We start from the raw sequence: 27791 nt of genomic DNA on the forward strand, positions 1-27791 counted from the left end.
CTGGTGCACCAAGAAGTTGGAGGAGTTTTGTTTCCACACAGTAGCTTGCTGTGTAGATGTTGTGAAAGATGGTATTGGTGATGGCAGGGAGACTTCTCCTGGGTAGAAGAGAAGTATGACAGTTTAAGGTAGGAGGATGGGAAAGATGCAGTTCCTATAAGAAAAGTTAAGTGGGTCCTAGCTTTTGAGAGGAGCCTGGTTGATTGGGAGAAGGACTTATAAGAACAGAGTTCAGCCTGAGAGTGGCCCTGGGCAGGGAGCATTGGAAGGTACAGGTATCTGTACTTCCTGCTGTCTAGATGCGTAAGACAAGACTCAGGAGGAAGCCTGTTCAAGCTGATTTGCAATATCAGTAGTGGGGTGCAAAACCCTTGAGACAATGTGTTTCCTCGGCTTATCTGCTCCTGAGTGCAAGATTGCACCATAAAAGATGAAAAGCTACACTAAGAATCCATAAATCTGCATGGTTAATGGAAGTTCTGTTTGGGCTTGGAAAGGCAGCATTACTGAGAAAGGCGCCCTGACGATTCACTGATAGCACAGTGATTTTCAAAAACATATAGCTGCTGGGAGGGACTAGAGCTCTGAACTGTAATGTAAAAAAGTCAGAGAAAGTTTAAGGAATTCCCAAAGCCACCTTCCAAAACAGACAAAAGCATTTTAAAGAGATTGTCAGGAAGAGTATTTTTTATTTTGGTTGAATAGGCCCATGGAAACCAATGTCAGATGCACATTCACAAAGGTTTGCATATGAAGTAGGTCAGGATCTCACTGGTGTGTTTTAGCAGCATGAATGTTTTCAAAAAAAGATATGAGACCATCACTGAGGATAAGGTTTCACAACAAAGCCAGTCTGATTTCACAAGACACTGGGGGAGGAGGTTACCAAGAATATATTTTCCAGTTTTCATCATTCTGTGCCTCCTCATCTAAAACCTATTCCCATGTGCTGTTCTGGTTGCAGTCAGAGATTCACCATCAAATACTCTCCTTGCATCTCTTTCGTGTCCCAAATACCAATTTATGGTCCTTTTATTTTATATTTAAACTTTGAACCAAAGTTTAGGTCCCTATTCCCTGATGTTAAATTCTGCCTGACAGAACTAAGGGCAAATAGATGGCTTTAGCAGCCCTAGTCTAATGAAAAATGAACAGAAATCCTCACCCTAAGGCATGGAGCATCCCTCCCCACCAAATTCCATTTCACTTCCCCATGCATCAAAATGAGAATATATTTCCTGTTGGCCACAGCATCCTGTTTCCTTAATTCAGTACCTCTCGCAAACAACTCCGTGACATGTTTCTGGGATACTGTAACACCTTCATCCTCACTAGATGAGGCACGGCTCCAGAGTGTTCGTGCCAAATTACTTCCTAAATCTTATGGGCCTTTTTTTTGGGTACTCTTTCAATCTACAAAAAAGTCACTTCTGGTGACTTCAATTGGACTGTACTGGAACTCAGAGTCTTCAGTGAGCACATGGCATCTTTAAACACATGAAAAGACAAAAATAACTCACTAAAATTAACAGTGAAATTCCCAGGAGGAAAAAAAAAAAAATGTACATCTCTATTGCATTTTGTTGTCAGCCTGTTTGTCATGTTCCATTTAACATGAAACTAAATGGGTCCATTATAAAAAAAACCTGTTAAATAAATAGATGTGATGCTAGAAGAAATTTCAAGGGATGTTATAACTCATCGTTCGTCCTGCTCTCTTCTCTAGCATCTGGCTTCTCACTCTCAGGTTCTATGTAATAAACAGAAACAAAAATAAAGTGAAATTATAAATACGATTATAAAGTGATAGGCATGCTGTACAATGTGGTTTTTGCATGCTACTATAATACAAATATTCAACTACTTCAACACACTTCTCAGACAACAGGGGATTGGAGAGTTGTGGAAGTGTTTGCAGAATCAGGCCCTTGAGTAGCCCAGAAATTCTATCTGATAGGTGGTGGCCCTGGTGAGGACAGGAACAAAAATAGCCAGTTGCAGACATACCAAGGTGAGGTAGAGATTCACCCATGCTGTGGGGGTTAAAAAGGAGACCTTCTTAAGGAGAGGGGGATAAACCAGCACGGCCAAATATCTTGCCACATGGATATTATTTAGAGTCACACTGTCAGGTTAAAAGTTGCTTTTGGAAAATACATTTCTTGCCCATGTTACTGACAAACCCTTGATTATTCGAGCTAAACAATTACTAAGAGTTTAATTTACTTTTTACGCTCTATACTATTTGCTTAAAGTATACATTTAATTCAGTTTGGATAATGAAACATATTAGTTTCCTTGTTTATCGTCACTTGCAGGTTCTCGCACACTAGCACAGGACTGCAGTGTTTGACTTCCAAATGCTGCAGGGAACGATTGCTTTAAAAGTCCCCTATAACTTTCCACTAGAATGTAAAAGCTGTCAAGAGAACATTTCAATTGGTTAGGCTGTAGAAGTTTGGTTTTGATCTTTCCAGGGACCCACTACAGCTATAATAGTCCCCTAGTTAGGTACAATAGCGTCCTTCAGCCTCACTGCACAGGAACATCATTGTGACATCAAATCAAGCAAATGTCCCATTTCCAAGAGTGGCTGGAACACGCCAAGAGTACTAAAGCAGATGTAACCATGTCTTCATAATAGCCCTAAGATGAGAGTTCGGGGTTTTAAATCAGTTAGTGACCCCTTTGGTGGGTCTATACTGCAAGTGAACAGGGTTACAACCAGTTCCCCTTCCTCAGTTCTGGCATTAGTGTTATTGGGGCCACAGCTACCATTCCATCCCACACATTTTTCTGTAGCTGGCCCTCTCAGTTGTAAAGTTTGAAACACTGACACCTTCTCAGCAGCCAGAGGCTCCTTCTCACCCTGTGGTTCATTTGCAGGGCAACAGAAATTAAGAGATTTGCAAACAGTGGGCTACAGACATCCACAGTCACTGAGTTCCATTTTCTTACACAAATTAATCCCTACCTGTGTCTGGTCCAGACTGATCACCTAGTGTTGCTTCCTCGACTATGGGAGGTTCCCTGACTGGACTGACATCTTCAGGTTTATCTGTATTATGGGGGAGAGATGTGCAACAAGTGGTCATACAAGTATGTCAAGTCCAACACCTCCCCTAGCTCTGGTATACAAGATCAAATGTAGAGATGACACTGGACAGGAAAAAAAATTGCCAATGTGGATTGTAAGTGAACCAATTGCAGCCCATCACTAGAAGATTACTGATTTCTCATCATTGATCCTGGGAAAGCCAAAGGGATGGTCAATAGAAGCACTTTGAGAAAACATAAGTACCCCAGCAAGCAGAGGAAGCATCAGGCAGCAAGCAATAATGGAAGAGTGCAGCAGGGATCAAGAGCAACCAGGGGCAACTCTGGAGCAGTCAGAATAGTGTGGGGAGGGGAGTGGTATTGGTGCTGAGCTTGCCAACGGCCACTGGAAGAAGATGAGCCCCAGGCTGAGGCCTGGGAGTTGTGCAGGAAGGCCATCCCACGGGCTGGGGCCTGACTAAGATATCCTGCTAAAGGAACCAGGGCTACCATAGGGGAGCTTTGTCCACAGAGAGTGGTTTGATCTTTATAAAGGGACCGGGCACTCAAGAACTCATCTATCTTGAGAGCTAGGAGAGCTGTAAATCCTAGTGTCCCTAATGATGTGACCTAGGAAATCTCTGAAATCAGCTGGCTATCACTCAGGAAGCAGAGACAATCAGCAGGTATGCAGAGCAAGGTGTCATCTCTTAGAAGGCTGTGCCTCACAGTGGGTAGCAGAGACTAAACTGGTGCTGAGGGTGGTCTCCTCTCCAGTCTCTACATAAGCCACAACGGCAGATGCTTTCCGTCCCATGAACTTTAGAAAACCTGGACACCTTCTCAAACAAATGTCAATGAAAGAAGACAGAAGTAGCACTTGGAGCATGCTATATTTCACCAAGCTTTGTGTCCAGTAATTCCTGATTAGGAGGATCAGCAGCTTTTCCACTTTTATCAAAGATTTCTGTCATTACAATCTCCTTTTGCTCAGTGCAGACAGCTTTGAGAGAACATTACACCTGGTGGTTCAATAGTATCAGATGCTCATAGGAGCACCTGCCTGTGCTGAGTGTGCCTTACCTTCTCCTTTCTCCTCCTTGGGAGGGATAACCTTCTCGCTGTCAGGGGGAGCTGTGGCATTCTTGCCTGAATCAGTTTTTGTGGTGTTCTTTTCCTTCTTGGGTCTGGGTTTTGCAAACTTAGCCTTGTTCAGTAGATACTGCACCTCCCTGTCCAGGGCTGCTATCTTCAGCTCTATGTCCTTGGACAGCAGGGTGGGCTTCTCAGTGGGAGGAAGTTTATTCTGTTCTGCCAGTGTCTCATTTTTCCAAATCTGCAAGGAAATCCCAGGGTCAATCTCTCCCCATGAATATGCTGCTATTTTTTGGTTACATGAGTTACTGTTTTTAAATACACAATCCCAGACACAGCACCTGGGCATTCCAATTGCCTGTGGTCAACAAGGCTTCCATGCCCACATCCTCCAGCCTTAGCTCCACAAGACCAGAGAACAAGAGTGCCAGTGGCTGCTCTTAAAACCATACAAATCCTAATTACTGGGAAGGCACTAGCCCTCCCATATTGCACATGAACCATCTGTATCTCCAGTTGCTATGTCTTCCCAAAGCAATATGCAATCGAGTTTGGTAGTAGGGAGTATTAAAATAGAGAAAGGTTTTCCTAATGCGTGGAGAGGATGTACATCCTCTGCTCCCTATCCCTAAGTGAAAGTAAACGCATTAGCTGTGGCATTGATCACATTATCCAACACCACATCCTGAATTGGCTCCGCAGCCCCTTCACTTACCACAGTTTCATTGATTGCTTTCTCTAGGGTACTCAGTTCCACCTCTGTGAATATCTGATCGGCCTCTGGAAGCATTCGTGCTCCCCTGAAAGATAAAAATTTATTTTTGCTCCAATTGTTGTTCAGGGTTAACATCTGCATCAGTGGCATTTGAAATTTCTATAAGTCATTGCACAAACTGACTCATGTTTTTGGACCTTACTGCTTTTCACACATACATGTAACTTCTGTCCAAGGAAAGTGAATGCTAGAAGACCAGGGTATTTCAGGTGATTGGGAATGGAATATAAAACCCTCAATCACATTTAGTGATTTACCATGGGATTGGCCCACGAGTGGGTTTGCGAGGAAGGAGGAAGCCCAGGGTTGTGTGTGTGTGGGCGGGGTGGGGGAGCAGTCCTGACCCTCCTGAAAATGGGTGCGCTTTGCAGTATACATGGGATGTCATACTCTTTGTTCTGAAGAGTAATTTATGGGCTTTGAGTGTTTCTATTAACACATTCCCTAAAATGCTCTAGGAGCCGCCACATACTAGCTTCACATGCTAGCAGCTAGCAGACCAGATTCCATTTTAATTAGTGGGTCAAACACATGCAACACTTTTCCACCACCCACAACTTCAAATCTTCTCCTCAGGGTCTCACTCTTACTTGAGGAAGATGCTGGAGTGATTGAGCAGATTTTCGAGGGCATTCAGGCGGTCTGGCCATTTCCTTCTTTCTTCCACACGGAAGAAAAGGCTCCTGCAGAGTTTCTTCAGCTCCGAGAGCTTCTCTTTCAGTTCCTGAAAGTGGGAGAAAACAGACAGGATTGAATTGATCAGATATCTAAAACTGCTCCAAACTTTTAATTCCAGAAATATTGTGAATCCCAGAAGCTTGAGCTGCAGGAGTTTTGCCTGCTGTCCCCATCAGATGCACAAATCTCGTGTGCGAACAGGAGTTGCGGCACTAGACACAGTGTATACAGAATGGGAAGTTAACTGCTTTATGTGCTCCAAGAGGTTGAGCAACAGATGGGAAGAGCTAGTTCTTGTGCAATTCAGTCCTGGGCAACTTAACAAGAGGGTTTCCAAGTGCCAGAGCATTCAAAAGGGCCAAAGTGAATCAAAGCAACCAAGGAAGCCTAGGTCAATTTGCCACCTATTGGCAATTCAGTGCAAACTGACACCCTATTTCCATGCAGTAGTACCTTGGTCGTGGCTCTATAGCCCTCCTCCTCCATCCAGTTGGAGGCTTCGCTCAGCTTTCTTGAGATTTCCTCTCTCTGCTCCTCTGTTGAGACAAACTGATATTCCTCCTGGTAAAGCTTGTCCTGAGAGGAGTAAAGGTCACTTCAGCTTATCTGCTGATTAATGAGAAGGCACAAACAGCAAAGGAATCTGTCTCAAATTCCCCCCTCCCCCGACAGAATGCAACTGCAACCAACTGCACGACTCCTGGGCTCCTCCATGCTACTGAGTGGAAGTTCAACCCCCAGATTTGTCCTCTTACTCCTTCAATCAGCTGAGAGTGGGACAGGAAAGCTGCACAAGTCCTCACATGTAGGATAAGAGCTTTCCTCTTGCCCTCACCAATTGGTGTTTCTTCCCAGCTAGAGCATGGGGATGCTGAGACATGCAGAGGAGGGGATAGCATATACAAAGCTTTTATGCAGGTAGAGATTTGACTTGGTATGCTGCCTAAACCCTAATCTGGTCCCACTTGTCTTGAAGAAGCCTCCCTATGCCATGTGGGACAGGGAACACTCAAAATGACAACAGATGAACTCCTCAAAGCAACCGCTCCCCAGCTTGAAACAGATACAACCCTCGGCAGCCAGCTCAGCCCTGCCAGTATACAACATCTCCCTCCTGCTTTTCAGGAGCTTTCAACCCTTTTCACCGCTCTTACCTTGGTCTCAAAGATGAATGCCTCCAGGCTATTGGCTGACTTTTCCCTCTCCTGCTTCTCTAAGTCTCTGACTGTCAGATCCTGAAGTCTAAAGTGCAAGGAGGCCAGAAATAAGTAAAAATATCATCAGCACCTGTAAGAGCGGGTGATGTTCTCTTTGCAGACAGGGATCTGTGTAGGCAGCAGTACCTGTCACTCAGACACCATTAACTAACCCATCAGCACCCAGGCCACGCCAGTTACAGGATACACTTAGATGTCTTAGGGTCAAATCCAAAAGGTGGGAAGTCAGGAGTTCTCTCCCAGTTTCAGCGTTCAGATTCACAGTGCTCAGGATGTTTCTCCTCGAGTACTGACTGGCTAAAACTTTCTCCCTAACCCCCTTTAAACCAAAGGCCTCCCCTAAAAGTCCATCTGCACTATGACAAGAGAGACGATAACAGTTATAGTACCGCTCTGAACACTGTTCATTCTCCTCCTACCCAAGAGCTGTGTTAGACTCATTGGGCACTGATAGCATGGCTTGGCTACTATGATCACCAAAGGGGGTGGGGGAAGAACCCCTGTCCATACTGTGGAGGAGAGGGGACCATGTAAACACTGTCATCACTAGCATGGTTACAAATGCAACAGGGACAGATCTTTAAGTAATGTCTCACGCAGTTAGGGTGCCACTCCATAGGGAGCTCACAGGACCAGAGTCGAAGATGGAAAAGATTAAAATGATTGGCTACAGCAATGTTAACTCGTCAGGCTGAGCTTCCCTCCAACCTCACTGGGCATAGAGAGACCATCTGGGATTCCCAGCCACTCACTGCAGATCTAACCTTCTGTCCACATACACACAGAGCCAGCGCTGCCTCCGCTTCCAGCTCTTGTCATTTTCTAGTCTCAGAACTGACCCTTTTCTTGTGCACATTCATCCCAGTTCCTCCCTTTGCCATTCAGAGTTTCTGGCCTTGCCACCTTTTGGGACATTTACCCCTAGTTTGTTTGAAGGGGCTGCTGAAAGAAGGATGGTGACAAGAGAAGGGTCAATAGAGGCAGTGGGGGTGAGCAAAGTCTTGCAATGTTTACTACAGTCAGATTCATTCTGGGAGTGGGAGAAGGTAGTGTCATCTGAGCATGACCTGAACTCAATAAGACATGCACCTTAGAATCTGTTGCTCACTCTGGTCCCTGTGCCTCAGCCCAGTCTGCTCCCATAGCCTACTCCCTTCACTTCAGCATGCTCTTCTCAAACTTACTTCTTCACTGAGCTCTTCAACTCCTCCTCCAGCAGGTCAAGCACATCACTGACACCTAACTCCACACTGATCTCGTCCACAAGTTTCTGCTTCTTGGAAGCTTTGGGTTTTTTCTCTTCCACTTTGGTGGCTGTGCTGTCACCAGGACTTTTGGACATTTCTTCCTCTTTCCCGGATTCTTCCTTTTCTTTGGGATCCTGTGTCAGAGAAGGAACTCCAGGATAAATAAAAAGACCAATTTGCAGTACCATTTCACTTGCAACAAATATTTTGAAGAGTGGCACACAAGAACACGATAAGGGAGATTTGAGCTCCCAGGGTTAAGTAAATAGGCTAGTGTTCTACATCTATAAAAATAGATTTGCACATCTGCAGTGCCTTAATGCTTCACAGGCCGAGAGGCCTTGTTTCCACTGTGAAAAAGGTATATTCTTAACTCAAGTTAGTTAAATAGTGCTAAAATCCTAGAGGAGACAAGGCTTCTCCTTTGTCTTTAACTCTACCTGCTTGCTTGTGTGAGAATTACAAACTGTCCTGTCTTTTCTAGGATTTTACTTCCAAGTAGTTAAGGAATTAAAAAAAAACCAAAAAACAAACAAAAAAAAACCCTTCAACGTACCTTTTTTCACTGTTAAGGCAGGGCCTTAGTGCTTCCCAGACAGGGAAGCCAAGGAACAAAAATGAACCAAATGCCCAAGATTACATGGGGATTTCAGACTAGACCCAGAAGTCTCAGCTCCCAGTCCCGAGCTGCAAACAGCAGGCCATATTTTTATTCAGAACAGTGCATGACTGCCTCTCATAGACTTTCACACACAACAGCTTTGCACTTACCAGCTCAGAATGGCACTGTAGGTACAACACAGCAAGATAAGGATCAAATGTAAAGTGGCCTTGGAAGGAGAGAGTGGATTGGTATAAATCCGAAGGGCAACGGGAAGCAATACTGAACACATCCTTCTGAGGATGAGGCAAATGTCAAGGGAAAGGGTTCTCTGCAGGGAAAACTCCAACAACTCAAGTGAACTTTGGCAAGGGGTCTCCCAACACTCAGCTTCAGACCCTGAGTGAAGGTCACTCCCCACTTCTGCCCCTAAGGAGCAAGGATTTATTTCAGTGGCTTGTCGGTTAAGGGTTTATTTTCAGAGATAGTGAGCAGGAACAAAGCTGTGGTGCTCAGCCTGCACACATGGGGTAGAATCTCTCACACCCTCCCCTATTATTTCCAGTTAGATCCCAGTCCTGAGGTACAACAGCACATAATGTCACCATTTTAGGCAGTCTCCCTTTGCAGAGTCAGCTGCTCACCTGAGATGCTGTTTTTTCTCCTTCCTCCTGTCTCTCTGCTTCTGGAGGGACAGCTTCTGCTTTATCCTGCATTGAAGATGGCTGCTGCTTCTCTTCCCCTTGCTCCTCGCTCACTGTCCCTTCTCCCTCCTTCTGGTCTGGTTTCTCCCCCTGTTCTTTTCCTGTTTCTGCCTGGCTCTCCTCTTCCTCCTGGGCAGCAGGGAGGAAAGTGCCACAGTTTTTTAATGGAAATCCCATGCAGATGTGTCACACAGACAGGGCAGGCTCATACCGGAAGCTTGGCATTCAACATGGCACAAAGGCTACAAGAGAAGAACAGGGAGTGGGCAGGCCAGTGATGACTTTAAGGAAGTCACCATATCACCTTGGAACCACAACCCTTTTCTATTCCTGGGAAAGAAAACAGACTCCTATTGGCAACACAGGAGCAGCCAGGGCCAAGTGTTCTGTGTAGCAGGAGAACCTGCCAAGAGCCTATAACGATGAGATGCAGGAGAGTGTAGCCTACACAGCACTACCCAGAGAGGATCCAGAAAGGAGACCGGAATGACAGAGAAAGAGACTTCATCAGGGAAGCAGCCTTGGCAGCATTTGCCCAAGGGACTGCCACCAGAAGGCCTGTATGTTTATTTTTAACGCAGCATTAGACTTTGAGACATGTACAAACTTCTACAATGTGTAGTTTTTAATCTTGGTGTCCTGCTGGTCACCCTGATTTTGTTTGTGTTTAATTACTGCCTCCTCTATTTTGCAGCCAGGACTGCATCCAGTCGGAGTCCCATCTTCCCATCAAAGCCAGCACCTCACCTGAACAGTCTCTGTCAGGTTCTCTCCCGTTTCCAGTGTAGGACCTCCTCCTCCAAACAGGCTAGAGATTGTGTTTCCAAGTTCTGCAGGAGAAAAAAATAACTCAAAATGTCAGTCTTTGAAGCAGTCTGGAGGACAGTGTGAGAGGAGGAGGAAGAACAGCAACAGCAGGAGGGAGTGACATGCATCAGTCAGGGGTTTGGTAACTCAATTTTCTTGACTTTAAAATCATGAATTCTGTATAAGTGCCTCTCCAAGGTCCAACAGTAATCCATGGGCAGCCTGGGATCCTGACAATATTTGCTGTAAAAACTCTTGCACTACCATTGCTAGCTCTTTCCCTCCCTGCACATCCTCCTGTATACAAACTACTGGGCCCTCATCTCTGCAAAAGCATAACCTGGAATCTGCCTCTCCAAACGGTGATAGAGTTTTCCACTGTTCACTTCCCTAGGAAACCTCCACCCATATGCACTCTCATCCCTCCTTCCTACACACCAGCTATAAGTCTCTGCACTTGCCCTCAAAGCAGGACAATGGAAAGCTTCCAGTCAGTGGCATCACGGCCCAACCAACGAGGAGGGAGAGTGCGAAGCACCAGATGTGCAAGACTTCCACTGCTGCCCTCAAGACAAAAGTAAAGGGATTTGTTTCCTTCTAAATACACCCCTTCACTGAGGAAGGTGAAAATGCAGCTCCTTGTATTACTCATGCATGTGGTGCATACCCAGATGTTGTACTGATGGGCACCTTAGGAGCGTGCATGACGCTTTCAGGGAGACTTGCCCCCTCACCTAGAAGCACATGCTCAGGGCCATTAAGTTATTTTGGATCTGCTAACATAATAGGCAGGTACTTGCGACCCTAAGGATTCCTCAGTGCCAAAAGAATTCACTGTTCTTTAACAAATCCCATCAGGCCTGTCAACCTCACTACACACCTAGCATACTACTTTTGTAGTATTTATCTATAAAGAACGTCATGTAAGATCTTAAATGAAAACCAGGATCTCACTGGTCAGTTATATAAAATTGCAAAACATATGCACTGTAGCTATGTAAGGAGTTATGCGCATATAGGCTTGAAAATACACATTTTAAGTCTGAATCAAAGTAAGTTTGACAGACAGGTTTTTGACAGACAAAAAGGAGTCTATTCACCTGTCTGCCTCAGTTCACATGTACATTAAACACTGTGAGCCAACACAACAGAAGGTCTATTTGCATATGAAATCAACATGAGATATGAAGTCAGCACACCAGGGAGTAAGCCCCGGGGTAATCCTGACTCAGGGGACAAACAATGGATTTTTGGTGTGATATAAGGAAAAGGATCCCATTATCCCTCAGCGAGGAAGCAAAAACAATGCTTTTTGCATTCATTATAGAGGAATGTCAGCCAGGTTGGCTAGAGACGTTGAGGGATGAGGAACTTAATTAAGTAAGTAAGTTAAGTTTAGGTTCTACCAAGCGTGTTATACTTTTTGTTTTACATGGAAACATTTCTGTTTCCATTATTATTCTTGCTACTTCTTCAATCTCAGTTTTCAACAACTTATGATTGTTTTCATTATAAATATATCTCTGTGCTATGGTGTTACGAAGCACCTGATCCCAAGTTGTAACACTCGGGCTGTGTTTATTTTGTTCCCTTAGAGATAGCAAACCAGATAATTTCTGTGAGCAGCCAATGGTTAACGGCTGGGCACCACAGGAAATGCTCTGAGGACTTGGGGGGGGGGGGGGGGCGGGTGGTGCCTATAGTGCTTGTGTTGCCAGAGGCTGTTGGTTTCAGGAAGCTGAGTTACAACATGCATAGATAAGACTGCTTCACACTAAGGGCAAGTAATTGTGAAGTGCCTCACAACCCTGGGTACCTGTGGGGAGCGTCAGAGTACTTCACTTAATTGGTCACTTGTCCCCAGATGCCAGACCTGTCTCTTTCAGGGAAATGTGGTGCAGTTAACTGTCGGAGTTATGATGATTTCAAAGCAACAGCTGGTCTGAATACAAAACGTGAACAGTACAGTGTATTTACTTGTTAATGTTGACTCCTCCTCTGGTTTGTCCTCCACTACAGTTTCAAATACAGACTCCACCTGGAAGTAGACACAATGAGAGAATATATTTAAAAAAAGGTCTCTTAGCAGCACCTGTAGAGATAGGATAGGGAGACTGCACAAGGAAGGGAGGAGAACATAGATGGCACTAGCTGGCTGGCACTTACCCGGTCAAGGCTAAGCACTCCACTCTCATCCATATTGAAGTGAGCTTTGATGCCTTTGGACTCATAATCTGAGTGCTTCCTGAAACTATCCCCGACTCCTCTCAGCCTCACAATGGTGAGATTCAAGGACCCAAAGGCTCTGGGGGGAACCAAGGCAAGATTGAGAGAATGAACAGACACCAACCAAAGAAGCCTAAACTGCAAAGTGGGCAGCCATCCCTCTTCCCCAACTTTACTTCAGCATTGTCCCCAATATACTCCCAGCTCTGCCCCACTTTGGAGCTTCAGCCAAATTCCAGACACTGAACAGGCTGCCATTTCTGGTGTCATTCATATTGGTTCACACACTTAGCGTCAGTTACACACACAAATTGGGACCCCCCCACCCCATCTGCCATATTGCAACCGTTCCAATGCCACTCACTGGCAAAGTGTCTGAACAGGCAACAGAAAGCAGGGTACTTCTTCACACCAATGCCCTATGGTAATCAGTTGTTTCTGATGGGAAGGTCACAGACTCAACAAGTGAGCCCAAGAACCAGAGCTGGGATAGCCAGAGAGGGAGTCTGCACACATACAAAAGAGAAGTTAGTGCTGGCAAAAGGTGTCAGAACTGTCTTGGGGACTAGAATCATCCGTCCACAGAACAAGCAGCCCTGAGGCAGTGGAAGTGTGAGCTTTCCCCATACTGCCCTCCCCCAATAGGCCTGACCTGGAAGTACTAGCTCTAGAATGAGAGGGGAGTTGAGTCTCCACAGTACTACCGCAGTAGCAACAGGTCCTTTAACCCTTGGCCCTTCTAGTGAAAATGCCAGCTAGGGACCAGTTAGAGCGGAGAGGAAACTTCTCACTACTGCGATGTTAGATAACTACTTGGCTTTCTCAATTATATAAGGATTGCAGCAAAGATTCTGAAATTGTGCATCTTTGGCCATCCATCTGCATGCAAACTTCTCCAGCGAAGCACCTATCAGCCTGGAGGCAAGTCTGTGCAAATGCCTATCACCACTCACCGCAGGTCATCCTGGCTCAGGAAAGCCAAGTCTCCGTAGTTGACATAGAATTCAAAGTCATCTGTGTAGCGGTTGAAGGTGATGACCTTGCGCTGTGGATATGGTGCCATGCGCTGGAACAAAATTCGCTTGTTGTGCTTCAAGCTCTTGGATTTATCCTCCTCCTCAACTTCGCGGGTGAACTCCACCTGCATCATGTGAGCAAAGGCAGACAATCAGACACTAACAGGAAGATTTTGCCCTACCTTGCATCTTTGATCACTGGATTCCAAAGCACTTGGTAGACAATCTTTACCCACCTTATGGGGACTGTAAGCATTACCCCATGCTACCAGATAAAGAAGTGAGAGACTTGCCCAATGCACCCAGGGTGAATACTTTAGCATCATTCCTTCCAGTGGCTCCACATACGATTCCAGACTGAGCACCATTTCCCCTCCAGCACTAAAACCTGTAGGTTTCCCTAATGCCATTCCAGTGCCTCAAGGTCCCATTGTTTATTTATAATCACTTCTCCCAATGCCACCCCACACTATACCCTCCTCCCCGAAAAGAGACAACAGGGGAAGCTCACCTGGATGGGGAAGATAGCTGCATCCCGAACAATGAAGGGCTTGACCTTAAAGGCTTTGCTCAGAGCAGCCGCCTGGTAGACTGCACCCATAGCAGCAGCCTCGTCTGCATTGATGTTCTTCCCCAGTTCATCTCTGCAAAGCAAGGGGGAGGGATATGCAAGCTTCTCTATCACTAGTACAAACACAAGGTTGTTGAGAAAAGGCACGTGGCAGAGAGGCCTCATTTACTTACTTGCCCACAGCTTTCAGCAAAATCTCCTGCACTTTGGGGACTCGGGTGGCACCTCCCACTAGAATCACCTGGTCAATTTCATCCTAGGAGTTCACAGACAATCAGGTTCTGCCTTGAGAATGTATTTTTGGAAAAGCCAAGTTCACTGCTTCAGTATCCCCCCACCATCCACTGTTTAGTGCTCTGCAAGGAGTCCACTACCAACCCTGCTCTCCAACACAAGACTGGGGTCCAAAAATCTTAAGTCCTTATTTCAGTAAATTCCCAAAGTAGTTGTGCCTGAGTGAGTACTTCAAGATCAGGCCCAACAGACATGAGTGATTTACAGAGCAGCTGTCTCCAGCATCTGGGACGCCACACTTTATTTAACAAAAATCAAACCCAGATCAGGCTCCATACCAGAGGAGCCAGTTATTGAAACAGTGGTCCAGAGAAGAGGAGATAGAAACCACAGCCATGAAAAGTGCTGAAGCAAAGAGGCTAAGGCACCTGCCACCTTAGAAGCTAAGCATCAAACAAATGAAATGAAATGTCTCTCTGAAGATGGTCACATCTGGCCATAACCAGTCAGGCATGTGCCCTCTGGAGAGACATCCAGAGATGAGATTCCTGATCTATGGTGAAAGTTAAGCCAACCTCAGATGCCTTCAAGAGATGTGGGGGAGACAGATTCTGAAGTCCTCAAAATTAAGGGCTTTTTAATAGTCAGTAAAACCCTGATCTGAATCCCTAGCTCATAGGCAACCAGTCCACATGGCAATCACGGAAACCTGTGACATGGTGTAAGTGCATGCCCTCAACCCCCTCAAATTTCTCAGCCTTGTGGACCATGCCCAACCTGTCTCTTCCCTGGACTCCTTCAGAGAGTCTTCTGTGACGCAGCCCTCTGTCCATGTCATTCAACAGTCCAATCCCCTTCTGGGGTTCAGCTTTAAACAAAATATATTTCACCTGACTTCAATTTCTTGAATCTTGTAGGCCCTAGCTCAGGACTCCTCTCCTTCAGAGAGACCTGTCTCCTCTCCATGTCCCCCAAACTGAGTTCCTTCAAGCTACTTATAAAGCTTAGCTCTGCCTCCTCTGTCCAGGGGGTAATTAGTTAAACGCTCTCCCCCTCCCCCACAGTACGGAGCATGACTAACGGGGGGGGGGTCTTTTCCCTTGCCTTGCTGGTGATGGGGGTAAACCCCCATTACACATGGCAATGTGGTAACTTCTGCACTGCCACCTCTGCCCTCAGGAAGACAGAAGCCTGCACTTCTCAGCAGGGTGAGTTACCTTCCCAAACCAGACCCCTCTCAAACAGCAAAGGTTGTGATGCAACAGCAGCTCAGCATCAGAGGACCCCACATTTATCAAAGTATCCCTGGACCTACCAGGTTCATCTCTGCGCTGCTCAGTGCCTGTAGCACAGGCCCTGGAACCCGCTGGAATAAGTCGGAGCACAAGTTCTCAAACTCTTGCCTGGAGACCTTGGCCTTGAAGTCCACGTCATCCAATAGTCCCTCAATCTGTCCAGGAAGTCAGAGAGGAAAAAGCCATCAGCTTCACATCACACAGCATTCTCCAAGCTAACATTTTTCCGACTCCTACTGGGTTAGCTTATGTGTTCCAGACACTCCACTGCACCTTAAGAATGCAGCCTATCCTTTTATATCCCCATCCCTCTCCCGGTGCTGGAGGGACACAAGACATGGTGCCTTGGATGTAACAGCTGTCTAAATCTCATGCTCCTGGTAGCCATTTAGGGACAGACTTCTTCTAATCTCCTGCAAAGGTCTAAACATTTCTCAAAACTAGTAACATGATGGACTTAAACTGGTGAGAACCTGGATTTTGCTGCTTGTTAAGTGAAATCAGTTTAGAAAAGCCACCAGCATTGGAGTCTCCTGGGCAAGGGTGGAGGGAGAGAACATTGTAGTGTAAAGATTACATAAAGCAGAGAGACAGAGCTCTCCCAGGCTCACTCTTAACCCAAGTCATCCCGGTTCCTGAGGGAGGGGGATTTCCTGCAGCACAGGGACATACCTGGGCCACATGGTCAACATTAGCACTCAGGATAGTTTTCAGGCGGTTGGCCTCCTTTAGCAGCTTAGCCATGGCCCGGAGATTCTGCCGAACATCTTTTGAAGGCTGCTGCTTGTTGAAGAGTTTCACCAGGTAATCCCGGAGCCGGTGCTCCATCTCCAATCCCCCTAGGGTGCGGTCGAATCTGAGCAGAGAATAGGAACCAGAAGCAGACACTTAGCCTGGATGGATTAAGTCAGTAATGGAACTTGGAGTTACAAGTACCTTCCCCACCCAGAAGAGAGTTCCAGAGCTGGCCTGGATTTTACAAGAGCATGCAAGAATTCTCTCAACTGCAAACCATTTATAACAAGAACAATATGCTGCAAAGAGGGATTGCATGCAATCCTGAATGCTACACAATTCTCTCCACACGAAGTTCCAGTGCATGGCTTTGCTTTATAAACAACAACATGGCTTTAAACATAAAAGTTTGGCTTTTAATGTCACTGATCAAAAAACTCGAGCCCTCACAGCTGTATGAGGCTAGTTGTTCCTGATATTTCTCTTTACATCATCACATGGAATTCTAAAGGTGTCTATCCCCCAATAAGTTTTAAACCCTACACATTTAAGACCTTGTTTTCAGCCGGTTTCAATCAGCCATGGAAAACTGAGCACAAGGCAATAGTACTGCAACACACTCAGCTAGGAGTGACTATGAATGGATATCGTGTCTGCTCAGAGGAACAAATGCACCATTTGAACGAGATGAATTCACCACCCCAACAGCCTTCGAGCAGAGGGGCTTCATAACAGACACACTAAAAGTGCCTGAGGTGATGAGCTCCTGAAAAGTCAGGCTCTGTCTAACTCAGATCCCGAAGTTATTTCCTTACAACTAGTTCTTTAAACATTATGGGCGGGAAGACACTGTGGTCTTTTATGTTCAGCCGCTAGACACCCTCAACCTCCATAGCATGGTCATCCTTCCGCTCCTACCAAGCCTTGTATTATCTCCTCCCCAAAAGGATGTCAAACTTCCTCAGCCCAATGAGCCAACTTCTACTATCTCACATACAAGTAAACTATGCTAAAAGTGTTATTTAGGTTTACAACTGTAAATCCAGCTAGCAAACGCCAGACTTAGTTGCCTGTGGAATCTTGTGCATACACATTATGAGACCGTCTTTAATTACACATACTGTCTATCCCTACAGCCCTAGAACCCCTGCCTCATTCGGTACTGTACATGGGTTGGACAAAGAGACTGAATTAAGATTGCATGGGCAACTATACATATGGCATTTCCTAACCTTTGAGTGCTTTATTTTAATACTAAATATATTTTAATGCAGTTTTTTTAAAAAAATATAATTTGTAAGGGGTTTTTATTTTTTTTTTGGTAAAAAAAAAAAAGAGAGAGAGACTTGTGTATAAGTGTGACCACCATATCATAGCAATCATATACCTTCAGCACTACAGCACAGACTGTTGCCACTTGAGCTACTGTACTAACTACATTATCTGACAGCAGGAGAAAGTTGTTTTCCCAGAAGGGGGATGGGATGCTTATACCCTATGAGTCTAGTAGGTGGTTGTAGGGAGCCTAGCTAGCTTTATCCCCTCCCAATCAAAAACCCAGGAGGTGGTCTCTCCTGCTCCACGTGGCACTCCCAGAGTGAATGATGGGACACATTCTGGATCGGGGAAAGCCCAGCTCAGCCCAGCTATCCCGCTTCCCCCCGCAGCTACAGATGCCCTGGCAGCATCCAGGTGTTCTTACATTACAGCATGTGCTGCTGCTGCTGCTTTGTTAGCAGCGTAGGCCCCGAGGAACAGAAGCAAAAGAAGGGAAATTATTTATTTTTTAAAATTATTAACTCAGCTAAAACCTGAACAGAATTTCATGGAATAAAGGAGAGGCACAGCTCTACCCCCAGGCTTTTGTCCATGTCAAATTTCAAAGACCTGTCAAAAATAATTCTCAAAAAAAGAGTCACAAGAACCTTTTATAATAGAAAGTGTTCGGTACTCTATACACACAAGGGTCGCTATCAGATACACATAAAAGTTTGGCAACATGTCCACATTCCAACTATCCTTTGCATGAAGTGAAGTCACCCAAGTTACTTTTTGACTGAATCCTCCCACCCAAGGCACCCTGCCCGACTCCAGCTTTTGTCTGAACACTCATGTTTGAAACTAGTTTCGAAATGCAGCCCATTCTGTGTTTAGAAGAGCCAGCAAAGTAAATATTTTCTTTTAAGTATGGGACCCAAGAGAAATTCTTACCCGACCCCCCGAATCTGCAGCTGAGGCTGGGTCCCTGAGTCCTTGGTTTTCACTGTCTGATAAGTCACTATCGTACATACGGTGCTTCCTGCTCCCATGTCATAAAACATGATATTCTGTAAAGAAGAAACCAGAGAAGGCGAAGTAAGGTTCCGGGGTATTTTGTCCCTGAATGGGAAGGAGAGAAGATCTTGGAGATCACACAGCTTGGAATGGGACAGGCACTGATCATTCAGTAAATTTGCTCCAGTCCACTGAGAGACAGCAAAGCAGTTACTCAACATTAGACTTGCAGCAATAGCCATGAGGACTGGAAGCCTGTAATAACGGACCTACCGAGTGCGTCCTTATTTCTCCCACACTTCTATTTTATAAAGCAGAAAACAGAATGAATGCTTTTCTCACCAGGAGTTCCTTCAATCTGAGGAACTCCCAAGTATTTTACAAACAACCTCCCAGTCCCCAGTGAGGTAGGTCAGTATCATTGCCCCATTTTACAAGGGGGTGGGAGGTGGTGGGAAAACAAGTCAAGAGAGTGTGGTGAAGCTGACTAGAACCCAGGAGTCCCAACTCCCAGTTCCCCACTCTCTGCCCTACAAACTGCCTCTTTGCTTTCCATATCTTATCAGAAAGCGCAACAGTTAGGAATGTACTTGCTACTTTATACACATGCTCTGTACTTAGTCTATACTTAGACAGGTCTGTAAAAGCAAGCAACCAAGACAAGCACTCAACCAGCATGAGCACATCCTTACAGTTCATCACTTTTAAATTTCCCCTCACTCAAATGGAATTCAGTAGCACCCCCACCTCAGCACCAGCTGCATATACCTGTGCTGTGGCATTGATGTCCTTCCTCCTGAAGACCCCATAGTTCAGAGCCACAGCAGTGTTGTCATTTATCAGCTGCAGGACCTTCAGATCTGCCATCTGAGCTGCATGCAGGACTGCCCTCCTCTCCGCCTGATTGAAGTATACAGGGACGGTGATCACTGCATCCTTTACAGGTTGTTCTGCAAAGCATGGAAGAGAAGAGGTTTTCCATGGGAGAGGCAAGTGCAAAAACTCCTCCATAATACAGCTATCAACATGCAAGTAACTATGGAGATTGTGACAGCAAAGTCAACGCCGCAGAGAGAGACTATAGGTCCATTTCAGCCCAGGTGAAACTGAAAGAAGTCATCAATGGAGTTGAATTTGTTTCAATGTTTCCACCTCAAATCCACCAGGCTTCACAGCATCTTGTGAGATGGTCATACTCCCAGTATCTTCTGCGAAAGGAACATGTTCAATCTATTCAGACTTCAGCAATTAGTCTAGTCTTCCAGGATCCCAAAACCCCAGCCTGTAGATGACTGAATTCTCTCTGGGGTAAAATCTTGTTTGAACTCCCTTTAGTACAACTGCCTGAATTGTAAGTATGTTAACTACAGTCCTGTAATACAGCAGTAAGAACAGATCCAGCCAATTCTTCTGCAGTTTCCATTGCTGCTGGCATTTCTGATTAACAATACAGCGGTGAGAAGTCCATGGTTTAGTTGCTTTTATTAATTAATATTCCCCAAGGTAAACTCATATGTTTAAAAAAAAAAAAAATTAGCACTGGTGAAAGGAACCATCTATCAACAGAGCAGGTATAAGGTGGATGGCAGCACGGCAAGTTTGCAGCTCTCCCGCCAAATTCCTATCACCATGCCTCAAGCCCTAACCAGCTCTAGAGATGAAAGAAGTCTTCAGTCTCTATATTTATTATCTTTAGAGGATGCCAATATGAGGGCTAGTTAAAAAAAAAACCACCAGATTTTTGCACCTTTTTTAAAATATATAAACACATGGGTACTTGTCCACAAGGAACTGGGCTAAGACATCACCAAACAGCCATCAGCTAGAAACTGTGGATAATTAGCAGCTTAAGCTTGATTTAAAGTTATGACTTCAAAGGTTAAATGATTCAACATCCTGTTTCTGATTCCCCAAGACATCCCATTTGAGACCTTCAAACCCAGTCCCCTCCAGTTTCCCTGTAAATTCCACATCCTCTGAAATTAAACAAAATAAACTGAACAATGTATGAATACTGTAAAAAAGCAACAATTATCCCAACCTGCAAATTCCTCAGCCAGACCACGTGAATAGTTCAGGACCATGCCCAGTATCTCTTCTGGAGAATACTGCATTTCACTGCAACACAAGGCAAGAATATAAAACCCTCCATCAGACAGGTACCAAAAGTTATATTCAACTGTAAAGCCAAAGCTTCTCTAGCAATTCTCACAAAACACTGGGCAGTACGGGATGAAGCACCAACATGACAGCCCAAAAAATCACATAAGCCTGAGGAATTATCGGATCCAGGGAAAAAATATGGAAAAGCTTTTCCCCCCAGAGAGTAAAAAAGGTGATAGAACTGGCAACAAGGCTCTTGGAGAGGAGAGTATTCCCCTCTCCTCAACAAGGACAATGTGGCCCAAAGCTCCACTTTTAAACACACCAAATGGTAAAAATAAGCCATCAATGTAAAGTCCAGCAGGGACCACGTGAGAAACAGACACCACCTGCGTCCATAAATATGAAGTGGGAACATTATTATTTCAGAAGGTTATAATTCAACCCATTGGGATTGGTGAGCTCTGCTCACCAAAGGAAGTAGAGGCGCATACTCTCAGGTGGTGAGGTGGTGCCATAAAACCCAGAAATCAACAGATCACAGATGAGATGGGGGGTGAAGAGAGAGAGAAAAGAAAAGAAAGAAGGAACAAACAAACAGGGATGGGTTACAAGTCACAGGGTCAAAACAAGGGATCTAAGCAGGACACTGTGCAGAGAACCCTGGACAACATCCCTGCCCCAAAAATTGGGGGATGTCATTCAGAGAAACTCTGCAGAGATGCACGAATGGTCAGGGGACCAGAAAAAGGCCTTTCAGATGCAGAGAATCTGCCATCCATCTCCCTCCTCCTGGGCTGACAGTCCTGGAATCCAAAGTGCTTAATTTATCCAGAGAATAAGCACAGCGCAGGCAGTGGCAGGGAAAGCTTCCCTCCTTTCCCCACGCTATCCTCTACCGAAGTGCTTTACTTGGAGCTGGACTGATGCCTTTGGGGCATCAGCGACCATAATCTTAACGGTCTCTGTTCTGAGACTGGCAAATGGCCAATTGCAGCAGTATTTGGGATGTCAGTCCCTGCTGACTGGGAACTGTAATGACACCTCTCTCCTCCCAAGCTCACTTCACTGTTTTCACTACTGACCTGGGCAGAATTTGAACTGACAGGTTCCAAATCCAATAACTGGGCCTTTAAAATGGCCACTCCTTCCCAGAGAGATTTTATACCTCCATCTGTAGCTGTCTGGAGCAGCTCTCCTAGAATGATACATAGCACAAGCTTTCCTTGCTTGGCCATGCTACAGAGAAAGCTAAAACCAGCATTTCGCCTCTCTCTCTAGTGGTGAGAGTCAGCTGCCAACATGCTAGAGGAGACATTTCCCTGCAAGTTTCATAAGCAACAGCACAGCAGCGAAAGTCTCAGAAGGCAGTTGGAGTCGGTCACTCACTGGGACAGTTTGAAGATAACCGTCTGTCTCCTCTCATCCTTTACCAGCTCGTGTTGTGGGAAGCGCCAACGGTACAGTGTCACTTGGGGGTTATCTATGTGTTTACCCAGCAGGTCCTGAAAATATCTGAGTGCTATCTTCGGGTTCTTTATGGACTGCAGAAAGAAAGCAAGTCACCCGAAATTATAAAACTCAGTCCTGACTCTCAGGGAACTTTCACTTAACCCCTCCCAACCAGCCTCACACGGTGTGCGTATATTTGGGAAAGAATATTTGCTATGAGAGCCAAGATTTACAGGCTGGTAAAAAGCAGAGACAAAACCACATGTAACTAGGGTTCCCATAGGACAAATAATACAAGGTGAGGGGGTAAAATCTCTTAACTTGGGCACTCAGAAATCCATCTCCAAGGGACTAGTGTAGAGAATACACATGGAATGTGGGTTTTGTATACAGATATATATACACAACACATGCAGCTGGAATTTATGTGAGTTGGTTTGTTGTCTTACCATTCCCACCGCGCTATCGCCAAAGAGACGCTCATTTTCTTTCAGAGCTACAGTCACTGGCGTTTTCCTATGTGACTCTCTAAGCAAGAAAAAAGGATTAAAAATACGACAGGTAGACATTCATTGCAAACAACCCCCACTGACGAGGCTGAGACTGTTTAATGCAGAGGAACTCAGGAAGGATACTCAGATGCCACCAGGAACAGAGGCTACGTGCTAGAGATAGCTCATCATTAATTAGTCTGAAGTTTTTCAATAGCAGCATCTTCTTCCAGGGCTGCTGTGCTAACTGATCATTCTCCAAGAATGAGATGCTGCACAGTTCAGTGCAATGTCACCTACAGTAGCTCTACCTGTCTATTTGAAAGGCATCTATGATTTATCCCTGCTTCCATACTGCTGGGAAGCTTGGAAGACGGTAACTAAAGCGTTAGAATGCCAGAGGCAGCACTTCCCTGAATTTCTAACAAATGGCTCAGAGCTGAAGGCCACTCTAAAGTAACCTCAGTGTGCTTCTGATTTCTCAGTACCTTCATGACCTATTACCATACCCAGCTTCCCCCCCACACTCTACTCCTAACTCCAGAAGGATGGTAAGAGACAACTGCATGACAAGGAAGGGCTGTAATTGAATAGCAATGTCAGAACTTGGAAAAGTTACCTGACACATGCTAGCCTGAGACAAACAAAAGATTAACTCACCCCCAACAAGTGAGGTTCAGAGGCAATTCTCTTGCAAGCATTCTCTGCAACCTCATTGGGGAAGCCATCTTTCCCATCAGCCTTTGGCTAGCAGAGTTGTGGATTGCAAGGCCAGAAGGGACTATTGTGATCTAGTTTTATACAATACAGGCCATAGAACATCCCCCAGATAATTCCTGTTTGAACTAGAACAGATCTTATTTAAAAAAATAGCCAATTAGATTTAAAAATTGGTAGTGACAAAGAATCCAGCATGACCCTTGGTAAATTGTTCCAATGGTTAATTACCATCACTGTTAAAATATGCCTTATTTCAATCTGAATTTGTCAAGATTCAACTTCTAGCCATTAGATCCTGTTAGAGTAAACCTTTCTCTACCAAATTAAAGAATCCATTATCAAATATTTGCTCCTAATGTAGGTACTTCTAGACTGTAATGAAATCATCCCTGAACCTTCTCTTTGTTACGCTAAATAGATTGAGCGCCTTGAGTTTATCACTATGAGACATTTTCTAATCCTTTGGTCATTCTCTTGGCTCTTCTCTGAACCCTCTCCAAAGCCGGATACTCCTTAAGTCTCTCACCTTCTGCCTATGGGAGTGAAGGAGCTCCTTCTTCCCACCAACAGACACTTGACCTTTGGGGAGCAGGAAGGGAATCCACTCATCTTCCTTTTTCAGACTGCTGACTGCTACAAGATGGAGGTTTCTCTGCTATTCTACCCCTCTCCCAGTCTCTGCTTTTTTCCCCCCCTTCCCATCATCTAAGCGAGTGAACAGCTCCAGTGTCAACAACAGCAGAGAGAAACAGGTGATTCTTTTCTGTTTCACTACTGCCCACAAGTTTCTGAATAGTTACAGTACAACCAACCAGTTTTAGCATTACTTTGGGCCGTTTGGCAAAGCTGAGAAGCAGTAAAGGCACTGTAGATGCAGGAAGATGACACTGCATCTTTTGAATGTGGGTCACAATTGGAAGGTTTTCTTAATCATAAGGGCTAGATACTTCTTCTAAATCAATGATTATATCCTGCAAATAGTGACAGCATAGGCTCCTCCATTCCCTGGGAAAAGTTTCCTTGTAGTGAAAGGCTGTTTCAAGCCCTGAAATAAAATGAGTCTAGAAGGCCTTTACAGAAGGTGCAGAGATAGGAGTTTCCATCATAAGCTGTATCTCCTCACAGGCTTGCTGATATGGGAACATGCCAGACCAAGAAGAAGAATTATAGTTTACTTGTTTAAAACGATTTCCATGGGCACCCCAGGTTTTACGATTGCTATCTTCATTGACTCACTGCCCAGGTCCACGGACATGACAGCCAGAGCGTCTGCAACGCAAAAGGAATAGATGTGAGAAGCTGTACTTTTTCCATGAGAAACTGCTCTCAGTTAGCCAGTTCTCTTGGCAAACTCTTGGGAAAGGGAGAAGAGTGGGGTCATCCTTAAGTATTGAATCCATAGGAAGGTGAGGAAATACCATTCTGAGGTATGAAAAAGACAAGAGGGGGGTGAGGTAATATAGTTTATTAGACCAACTTCTGTTGGAGAAAGAGACAATTTGAGCTACATAGAGCTCTTTTTCAGAAGTTGGTCCAATAAAAAAAAATATGACCTCACCACCTTGTCTCTCGTATATCCTGGGACCAACATGGCTAGAACAACACTGCAAACATTCTGAGGTATGGGCAGTTCCATGCCTCCCTGGGCTTCACCAGTGCTAAGCCGTACATTTTCAGTAAATGTTAGGACTAACATGTCAGAATTACATCAAGGACTGTCAGCTTCATCTCTTGATCTTGCACCTCTGTATTTTGTTTGCCATTTAATTTTATCCCCCAGTTCTGAGTAAACTGCAGTTCAATTGCTTATTTTTATATGCTTCTTTCTCTTAAACTAGAAGCCTGAGACAATATTGTGAATTTCATGCTGGTGAAAGGTTATTAGAATGAGAGCTGTGGAGACAGAAATCCTCTATCCCCAAGCTCTCCCCCTGCACCAGCTGCTGATGTACCTCCCCACAACCCAGCAGAGACCTCCTCAAGTGGTGAGGAGGGAGTGGATCCTTGATACAGTCTCCTTGACCCAGTCAATGCTTAACTTCTCTGCTGAGTTGCAAATGAGGGACCAATAATACTAACTGCTTTTTTGCGATGTAACATTTGTTCGCTGAGAACAGGACCGAAACCTACCAACTCATTTCACAAAAATCCCCAAACAGCAGCTGGATAGTTATAATTTTCAGGATGGACGTCAAGTCACGATCTTGGAGGCATATCCCACTGGCAGTTCCCAGAACCAGCTAGTCCCTAATGTGCAGATTTTTTAAAACTTCCCTCAAACACTGATCAGGTTGTAAAAATCTGAAAAGTGTGCACATACCTGTTTCTGATGGAAGATAGGCCAGCAGGAGGAAGGTCAGAGACCACAAGGGCACTTGTGTCATCCTGGCCATTGAAACTGTTAATATCTTGCTGAAAATAAGCAGCAAAAATTAATTCCCCAACCTGGCAGGAAAATTCTCAGCTTGTGGTGGGACTTTTCTCCTTTATGCCAACAACTAATAAATAAAACCACATATTAAATATTTACAGTAAAGATAAACCTGAGATATAAAGTTCTTATCTGGCCTTACCCACAACCCAAATTCAGAGAGTTTGGATCCAGGATTATAGTTCATATCTATCTCCAATTTACAAATATAGTTCATTCTTAGAAAAAAGTTAAATTAAAAAACTGTCTGGAATATTAAGTTTTGGTTTTACAATAGTTTAACAAAATATTAATTTTCTTGCTTGCAAGAGTAGCCAACCATAGTGCCCAGGTAGGTTTCTCCAAAACATGCACATACTTTGTTAGCAAAACCCATCTTAACATCTCCTTCCTTAAATTGCAGTTTAAATTGGTATGATAGTCTGCACTTCCTGTAAAACTTCTATGCAGTTTTTGGGCACTGTCAGAAAGTTTTTTCATTTCAGTAACAGATTAAGTGGCCCTTTGGCTGAAGATGAGTGAAATTATTTCATCGCCAAAAATTTCAAAGAGGGCAATATAAAACATCTGACATGGATACCTGTGTGGAATGTTTAAATTAGAAACATTTAACTGCACTTTTCTTAAGTGCCTCAATTTAGTAGAAAGGACCTACTGCTTTTAAAAAGGTTAATCTAAAAATATTGCATGAGATTTTGTGAGACACTATCACAATGGACTTAAATCCATGTTAATCACAGCCTTTTGGAATTTTTGGAAATGTTGTTGAGAGAACTGCATCTAACTTGGAAACAAATATCCACTGTAGCGACAACTGCTCTTTAAAATCCCACTCCACTATATCTTGTGCTCATGCATCTGTCAAAAGGAACCTACAAATGTACTAATATTCCCCACCAGACCTTTTAAGTAACTCCAATGCAGATTTTCTGGGCAGGTGTGGCAATGAATCCTGTCACACCACAGAAAGCAGCCACCACCTTAAAGAAATGACACCCAACACTTATCATCCCAGCCTGAAGGCAGGAGAGACAGGTCAATTCTTCTAGATAGCCCTGAAGCACTAGTATACACACTATCTACTTATTTATTTGCCTTCACTTCTTCACACACAGCACTGCTTCAGCAAAGCAGTACTAACCCTGAAATCACACATTCGTAGCTTACAGAAGCATTCCTGCACCCATCAGCCCTGCAGCTAGTACAAAAATATTACAGGGGGCCAATGCCCCCTCTCTCTATTAAAGTTGGCCTTCTCGAGAGTAGCTTCTGGGCTGGGTAAAGGCAAATGCTCAAGTCACTACACAGCCACCAACCCAACCTGAAATTTGAAAATAAATTTGGTTATGTAGACACACCATCTTCCACGCGGATGGATGAGACACACACATCTAGCAACAGAATCACACCCGGCCCACAGAGCAAGAACTCAAGTAACCACTAGGCCCTGCGCACATGAACGCACAGCTTACCGTGCAACACAGAAAAACAACCCTTGACGCTCTCCTTCACACACTGGCTTTACGCGACAGCACAGACTTTTAGACGGTGGGGTGGGGGGGGAGAGATGAATCATTCAGTCGGTGCCCAGCGGGGTAAGGGAACGAGGGGCCGTGGGCGATGGGCTCTGTGAAAAAGCCCCGCTCCCTCCCTCGCACCGCGGATCAGACCTCTGTAGGTCTCTCACGGGGAGGACGCTGCTCCCCGCATTCCCGGGGCGGAGGGCGCACTACCGAGCCGCCGCGCCCGCAACACGCAGCTCCCCCCGACAGAACGGCCTGCAGCAGGGCTCGGAAGCCCCCTCGGAGCCTGGGGCTCTTTATGTCTCCGTGCAGCTTGCGGGGGGAGGCCGCATCCCCACCCTCGGGTCACAGAGAGCCCCAGGCTAGCTTTCTTCCCGAGCCCCACAGCCGGCGGCTCCGCGCCCACCCCGCCTCACCTCCGACTGAGCCGCACACGCTGCGCGAGCTCCTCCGCCGCTTGCTCCATCAGCGGTAGCGGCCCCGGCGTCTCGCGCAACCTGTGGCCCGGACGCGGCGCGAGCTCATTGGAGCGACAAACGGAGCCGGGCGCAGCGAGCCAA

The 27791-nt window shown here is 45.2% G+C and overlaps 1 protein-coding gene across 6 annotated transcripts; it reads right to left on the minus strand.

Annotated features, from left to right (window-relative positions):
* Positions 1 to 669: 669 nt before the first annotated feature.
* On the minus strand, positions 670 to 27742 carry HYOU1 (hypoxia up-regulated 1). 6 transcript variants are annotated; one of them, XM_073320641.2, is made up of 25 exons: positions 27648 to 27742; positions 25598 to 25689; positions 24453 to 24546; positions 22516 to 22594; positions 22004 to 22158; positions 20553 to 20629; positions 19280 to 19461; positions 18449 to 18564; positions 16175 to 16358; positions 15523 to 15657; positions 14147 to 14229; positions 13914 to 14046; positions 13340 to 13527; positions 12327 to 12465; positions 12138 to 12198; positions 10101 to 10183; positions 9294 to 9482; positions 7986 to 8182; positions 6739 to 6826; positions 6038 to 6160; positions 5497 to 5630; positions 4847 to 4931; positions 4120 to 4372; positions 2975 to 3058; positions 670 to 1750 (listed from the first exon to the last, which is right to left on the minus strand). In XM_073320641.2, the coding sequence occupies exons 1-25, from the start codon at positions 27695 to 27697 to the stop codon at positions 1692 to 1694; spliced, it is 3063 nt and encodes a 1020-aa protein (XP_073176742.1). In that variant the 5' UTR covers positions 27698 to 27742; the 3' UTR covers positions 670 to 1691. The 6 variants fall into 6 exon arrangements, with proteins under 6 accessions (XP_073176742.1, XP_073176744.1, XP_073176743.2 ...); XM_073320643.1 differs by having other exon boundaries at positions 25598 to 25685; positions 27648 to 27717; XM_073320642.2 differs by lacking the exon at positions 27648 to 27742 and adding an exon at positions 27181 to 27624.
* Positions 27743 to 27791: the final 49 nt, after the last annotated feature.

Source organism: Lepidochelys kempii, chromosome 22 (assembly GCF_965140285.1).
Source record: "Lepidochelys kempii isolate rLepKem1 chromosome 22, rLepKem1.hap1, whole genome shotgun sequence".
Classification (NCBI taxonomy): domain Eukaryota; kingdom Metazoa; phylum Chordata; order Testudines; family Cheloniidae; genus Lepidochelys; species Lepidochelys kempii.

Bases quoted from the DNA above. Each gene is read 5' to 3' on its own strand.
- HYOU1 (XM_073320642.2), bottom strand. From the start codon at position 27,284: ATGATTCATCTCTCCCCCCCCACCCCACCGTCTAAAAGTCTGTGCTGT. The intron at 19,462-20,552 runs GTTGGGATAATT...CATGCTTTGCAG, and splicing joins TCTGGCTGAGGAATTTGCAG to AACAACCTGTAAAGGATGCA. The intron at 5,631-6,037 runs GTACTACTGCAT...TCCCACTTTCAG, and splicing joins GCTATAGAGCCACGACCAAG to GAACTGAAAGAGAAGCTCTC.